This window comes from Ranitomeya variabilis, unplaced genomic scaffold (assembly GCF_051348905.1).
Source record: "Ranitomeya variabilis isolate aRanVar5 unplaced genomic scaffold, aRanVar5.hap1 Scaffold_316, whole genome shotgun sequence".
Lineage (NCBI taxonomy): Eukaryota > Metazoa > Chordata > Amphibia > Anura > Dendrobatidae > Ranitomeya > Ranitomeya variabilis.
In genome coordinates, this window is record NW_027508061.1 from 17515 (window position 1) to 22334 (window position 4820).

At 45.1% G+C, this 4820-nt stretch overlaps 1 protein-coding gene across 1 annotated transcript; it reads right to left on the reverse strand.

The window, feature by feature from the left end:
- Positions 1-1051: 1051 nt before the first annotated feature.
- On the reverse strand, positions 1052-4498 carry LOC143789704 (protein Aster-B-like). The gene is made up of 2 exons (XM_077279053.1): positions 4186-4498; positions 1052-1529 (listed from the first exon to the last, which is right to left on the reverse strand). The coding sequence occupies exons 1-2, from the start codon at positions 4227-4229 to the stop codon at positions 1172-1174; spliced, it is 402 nt and encodes a 133-aa protein (XP_077135168.1). The 5' UTR covers positions 4230-4498; the 3' UTR covers positions 1052-1171.
- Positions 4499-4820: the final 322 nt, after the last annotated feature.

The window sequence follows — 4820 nt, forward strand, 5'->3', positions numbered from 1 at the left end:
CAGATGGGTGCTCCGAACACAGGAGCAGACGGGACACTGGAGCACTGTCCATGGTCACATTCTGCTTATATGTTGCTTCCTGGATATGGTCTCATACATGGGACAGAAGATATAGTAGAAGAGTCGCTATCCAGACCCTCATTCAGATTCGGCAGTCACAGTGCTTGAAATGCATATGTTTACAACCATAGAGGCCCAAAGTTAGATGCCCGTCACCAACAGACAGAGGCCTGTTGCTATAAGTAAGGAACGAGTGGCCATAAGTAAAGAAATGTGATTAACAGCAAGGGAAACCCTGGCTAACAGCAAGTGGACCTTGGCCACAGGTGGGCAAAAGTCCACAGCCCATAGGCACAGGGCTAGTGGCCATAAGTTAGGGGACTGTGACCATTTTTGCTCTGACGTGCTCATCCTTGTGATTTGTATTGCTATTTACACTAAAAGAAAAGTGAAGTTATCACATTCTGGTCAAATAAAAAGTAATCTGATAAAATACAAACCCAAATTTCATTTTAGACATGGGAGAAGAAAAAATGTAGGTAAAAATCAGTTAAAAAATAGAATAATATGGAAATTTTACTTTGGTTTTGTTTCCCATATGTAATAGTGCATGAAACAAAAAAAGTCCTGAAATAAAAAGCATCACGTCCATCTCAACAAGTATACATGGGGACGACCCTTACAAAAGTGTTGACAGAGCTAAAAAAAAACAACTGAATCTGCGCGGCCTGCTCCAAAAGAACCAAGGGGATCAAAATCCTCATAAAAGCAGCAAAATATCTGATCGGATGAAATGGGAATGGAGGAGACCGAACTCACAGGACAGATGGATACAGCCCGACAGCCTCTATAATCCAGTACTAATTGCGGAAACGTCATAAATTATCACCACCGAAGTCCACAGTCAGATTTAGTAACAATTAGTGAAGTGTTTTCGGATCCCGGCTCAGATCTTTGCACATATGTGAGAATCAAGATGCAGCAAGGTTTAATTTCAATTAAATAACTAAAACAAAAATAGATTTACTTTCAGTCCTATGTGAAAAAAAAATCTAAAAAATAAAAATCTAAAAAAGCAACACATTTTGTTATTCCAAGATGTAAACCCAGCTCTGCTATACTGCTCACATGAAACCAAGCAAACGACTAACCACACTAATAAGGAGGGGGATTAGACATATATCTGCTGTCTCTGTACAGCTATTAACCCTTTCTCTACCGCAAGATCTTCCCATATAACAAACAGCACATTCTTAGCTCCAGAAACCCTCCGGTCTACGGGACTTGTTTTTTTGGCATCCTCACAGGCAGCATGTACCTTGGAGTTCTTGCCACCGCTGCGACCCGACTGAGAGGATCCACTCCGCTGCACTCCTGGTTCTGGGGTTGGAGGTGATTTGTCTGATGAATGGTCCGAGCTTTTCTCCACCATGACTTCTCCTTCACTCTGTTGGGGTGTCGGAGAGCGGGAGCGCTTGCGCAGGATGGGAGAGCAGGCAGGCGAGCTTCGGTTCGAGTTACTTGCCGTGCTAAGGTGAATAGAAAACATGGTTAAAACAGCAAAAAATGATTCATCTGTTACATATCCAACCTCATATAGTTCCCTAGTTTTCTGTACATGAGGCCTTGTGATGGGAAATAAAAAGTTCTGCAACTTCCTAATAAACTTTGTTTCAACATCTCACCATATTTAAGGCCTAGTCCTGTCTTCAAGGCACAGGGTTTACTACAATTGTATCCAGTCTTGACTATAATATGACCACACACATCTAGAAAACAAAAAACTGTCAAATCCAGGGTTTGCTACAATTAAAGGGTAAGAGCATCGCCCATCCCGTTTTTCCACAAAAATCAGGCCTAGGACTACAGATAAAATCTCGGCTCACCTACCCGTCTATGTGGTTCTGTTCTGGTGGCCCACTGGTCTTCTTGCTTTCTCTGTTGATGGGGACAACACGAGACCGCTGCAGCCATTTGCTCAATGCTTTGGGCACGTCAGTGGTCCTGCACCTTCCCCATCAGAAGAGGAATCATTCAGACAGGGGGTCCACTACAGACTACAGAGAGGCAGAAGGATTGCCAGGGGAGTTTAGATTTTTTTTTTTTAAAGATATATTCCTGGATTATAGTGCAATAAGGGTTGTCTCACTATAAAAGGGTTAAAAGCAAACCCTTAGCTCTCAGCAAGCAGAGATGACTCAATTAAGACATTTCAGCTTCTGGACGTCAAGATTTTTTCCATTTACTGACAGCAAGATCTTGGTAATGGTGAGGAATTTACACATCATTCATTTAGAAAGTTGTAAAACTTCATTATACAACATTAAAAGCTTAACTTATATAAAACTGCAAAACGCCTTTCAAGTTTACATACAATATACAGCGGAATATTTTGCCAACTAGAGAATACTAGAAAGTAAAGGCTATAGTTAAATGTGTCTACAAAGTGCAGCAGTAGCTGAGCAATTATAGTTATCAGTGTAGGAAAGCAGAAGCAGAGACCCTGAATCCAGCGTCCTCTGAGCAGATCACTGGGTCGGACCAATGACTAACAATGGTGCAGGAACAGAGGGATCTAAAGGCGAGCAGCGCACAGACAAGCATCAGGAGAAACCATAAACACAGAGAAAGCCACAGAGCAGCAAACAGAAGGCGCCGCAAGCATGGAGAAGAGCGCAGCGACCTGCAAGCCATGGGCTTAGGAGGCGGCCTTGATACATGCATGATAAAAGGAAGAGACATGTCTCGGGGAGTGGGTGCCAACATGGAGATATTAATTCCTTGCTTGTGAGCTAGGAGGAAAGAAAATGACACAGGTCAAGGAAAAGAATGTGCATATACAGTATATATGTAATGGTCTACAGCCATGATACAACTACAACTCCCAATATGTCCTTAAAGCTATAGCCGCGATACAAAGAAATCCAGCACTCAGTCCTGTTGGCAGGTGCCCACAAGTAATGACGTTCTGTGATGGGACAAGCACCTGTCCTTGTTTCACAACAGAGATATTGTGAGACGTGGGTTTTCTCACCAGTGTTCATCATCACCCCCTTCCTTTGTCCACCCATACTCCTATATACTCCTTCTCATGCACATGGGATATAGGACACTTCAACAACTGCTAACTAATCACATGCTCCGAAAGGATGGGGGAAAAATTACAAAGATGTTAAAACTTCTGCAGGTCTGGTACAGTGTGATCCGTATTATCCAAGAACTGCGGAGATGAATGATAATAGACTGTCTTTTAATTGTCGAACATTTTTGACAATGACAAACCCATCTCACCACCCATGCTGTAAAGTCCCCCACCTCAGTGCTCCTTGTAGGCCCGTCCTGGTCAGTTTTCCTCCAGTCCTATGACCACTACCCCTTAGGATATGTTGCATTATTCTTTTATTCTGTGAGTATTCATGTGGAAAAATGTATGCACCCCATAAATGCCAAGTATCAGTACTGATGGCTATGACTGATCAGTTAGCATCAGATGCACTTCAGAGATTTCGGCTGTTGCCGTCTGTACTATTGCAGTGACTTGTTTGGTTACCCACCTTCTTGGTGAGTTTTAGCCCAATTCTCAGGAGGTATTTTAATAAAAGGGCCGGAGACAAGGCCCCCGGCTGCTCCATCCACCTGCTCGTACCCGAGGGAGTAAGCAACTTACCCAGTGTGAAAGCATCGGCCAGCACAACTTCACAATCACACTGGCAAACTAGACACAAAAAGAAGTGGCAACACCCTGTGTGTGCGGCCTGATGTACAGCAAGAGGTGTGCGCAGCCGCCCCAGTCCCAGCTGGAGACAGGACATGTTTGCACACCTGCAGTACATGGCACATGTGCTGGACATGGGCACCTTGTTCACTTCCATACACACTGCAGTGATACCCGGGATGACGCACTGGTAATTCAGGCATCTCTCGGAGTGGGAGCAGCCGCAGCCTTTTGTCAGAGCACCGTTTCCAGCACAGCATGAAGAGGGGACAGCATCAAGTCCGCAGCAAAATGTGTCACAATGCAGAGATGGTCCCACAGCATGCACAGAGCATTGCTCAATACACCCCCATCATGAAAGGAGGGGGGTGTATAAGACATAGATCCATACTGTGCATCCACATCACTGCAAGGTCACAGGCACAAAAACTGGGCAACATAAAACACACAGAAGCGTCAGCAGCACTAACCTGGCAGCCATGAGAGGATGAGCCAGCATCATTGCTTGATCCATTCATTCATGCAGAAAAAACAGCAGAGGGCAGGGAAAACAGCGAGCGGGCAGGAGGGCTACTCACCTCCAAATCCATCTCAGTGCCCCCTTTACCTACACATGGGGGTCCTAACAGGCTGCTCAGATAAAGGAAGGGAAAGCCTTTTATTTCAGCTGTTTCTCTGTCACCCTCCTGCAGCTGAGTCTGAACGATGGGAGGGAACAGTCATTCATGGACCACCCCTCCTCCCTGACTCACAGCTGCTCCTGCGCTGCTTCTCGCCTGTCATTTACACTCTTCCCCCTTTTAGATTCCCTTATTTTGTTCTTCACCAGGAAGATGTAGATCTGTCCCCGCAGCCTGGATGCAGTGCCACAATCCTGCCGTCATCCGTGGAGATGCCAGGCTGGACCCTCACACCTGTGCATGGAACTGCACCACCATAATACCCGGCCTGAGTAGGAGTGATGCTCAATGCAGCATTCAGCACCATCTAATCATATGGCGGGCCTTCATACACCAGGGACACCATAATGACAGAGTCATTCAGAGCAAGATAACAAGCAGATTCCTACATAATTACTGCACAATATGTTCTGGCAGAAAAAAAT

Coding starts and splice junctions, on each gene's coding strand:
- LOC143789704 (XM_077279053.1), bottom strand. CDS start 4,229: ATGGATCAAGCAATGATGCTGGCTCATCCTCTCATGGCTGCCAG. Junction 1,530..4,185: donor CATCCTCTCATGGCTGCCAG/GTTAGTGCTGCT, acceptor TATTCACCTTAG/CACGGCAAGTAACTCGAACC.